This window comes from Salvia hispanica, chromosome 4 (genome assembly GCF_029641045.1).
Source record: "Salvia hispanica isolate PSC_SH4W2 chromosome 4, Shi_PSC_v1, whole genome shotgun sequence".
Taxonomy (NCBI): domain Eukaryota; kingdom Viridiplantae; phylum Streptophyta; class Magnoliopsida; order Lamiales; family Lamiaceae; genus Salvia; species Salvia hispanica.
The window spans coordinates 9,271,725-9,273,337 of NC_142695.1; the positions used below are offsets into that span (position 1 = coordinate 9,271,725).

Genomic DNA, 1,613 nt, shown 5'->3' on the forward strand with positions numbered 1-1,613 from the left:
TTGTATGATACTTTATTTAAATAAATGTATTATAATTATTTAATAAATAATAATTATAATAAAAAATTATAAATATATAATAATATAATAAAGTAAGATTCTTATAATACATTTATTTAAATAAAGTATAATAAAAAATTATTTAATGAATTACACTGCTGTGCTAGATAAGAATCTTAAAACTGGAAAAAAGAATATCTAAAAATTACACACTACTTATCTTCGTAATACGTTCTTAGACGCATATAGATTTGTAGTCATAAGAATTTCATGCTACCTGCTTTAAAAGTTAAAACATAATCGCAAAAGCAGTTTGCGTTGTTTAGATCTAAAGGTTTATTTCACAAGAATAAAATAAAATACAGTAGAGAACAATAAAAATCCAATAATCGAACCAGAAATTAATCATGCTTCATCACTCTTTATGTAGTACTAATAGGCAATTGCTATGTTTGGCCCCAGAAAACAATAGGTTATCCAGGTTACATGGAACATGTTTCTGCACATCCAAACTTATTAAACCAAAAAAACAAGCAGATTCAGTCACAAATTCAAATCATCAAGGAGTATTACAATGAAAAGAATAACATGAAATTAATCAATGTAACCAAAAAAAATACAAACTGCGCGTTCTTATTAATTAATAGTCTCTCTCTCTCTCTCATCTACCTTTCCTTGAGGAAAACAATGGCGGCAGAGCGGCGTTCTTCGCCTGCGTGCAGATAGGCACATTCAAAACCGGCCTAATCCGTATACTAAACGACCGCGTCCTCTCCTTCCCTTTCTTCACTCTCTTACTACTTTCCCCACTCTCCTTCACCACCTCTTCCCGAACTTCAACAACTGAAGAAGTTCGGAAAGAGGAGGAAGAAGAAGAAATACTAGAAGATGATGAATTAGGCGTAGACAGTGTGGAAGGGCGTGGCTTCTTCAGCTTGAGTAGCTCCTTCCACAAAACAGTGCATTTGGGAGGCCTTGGAGACGGATCGTCGTCCACGAACCAGCTCATCCTTCTCTCCTGATCCTTCTTTCTAGCTTCTTCTTCTGGTTTCAGGCTAATTCTGTCGAGCTTCTCGGCGAGGTGGATTTGCTGGAAAGGGAGCAACTTTCCTTCACTGAAGAGCTCGTCAGCGGCGATGATGCCGGTTAGGTTTCCTGAGAGGAACTCGAAGTCAACCGCGGCCCGGGCTCGCCTTGCCTCCTCCCTCTCTGCCTTTGGGTTGGGGAATATGGTGATAAAGTTGCTCTCGTCGAGAAACTCCGACGAGAAGGATAATCGGGCACTGGATCCCGTCTCGTCGGAGTCATAGAGAAAAAGGAGGGGCTCCGCGAAGACCATCTCAAAATTTAGATGATGTGTGTAAGAGTTGTGTGGTGTGCATGAGTTTATAAACAACGGAGATGTGGTGTTTCATTAACCTTTGCTCTATTTTGGTGCTGTGTGTTTGGAGTAATAAGTAAGTTTACAAGGATATTCGTGCAAACGTGTTTTATTAACATGTTTCATTTAATTACGTGGAGGATTCTCAATGTAGATCATTTACCCACGTAACTAAAAAGGAAAAATATTGTGCCATCTTTTTTTTCGCCTATTACTACTAACAGGCAAAAAC

At 37.8% G+C, this 1,613-nt stretch overlaps 1 protein-coding gene across 1 annotated transcript; it reads right to left on the reverse strand.

Moving 5' to 3' along the window:
- Positions 1–554: 554 nt before the first annotated feature.
- On the reverse strand, positions 555–1,372 carry LOC125194596 (uncharacterized). Its single transcript, XM_048092851.2, has one exon. It carries the CDS (start codon positions 1,337–1,339, stop codon positions 662–664), a length of 678 nt encoding a protein of 225 aa, XP_047948808.1. The 5' UTR covers positions 1,340–1,372; the 3' UTR covers positions 555–661.
- Positions 1,373–1,613: the final 241 nt, after the last annotated feature.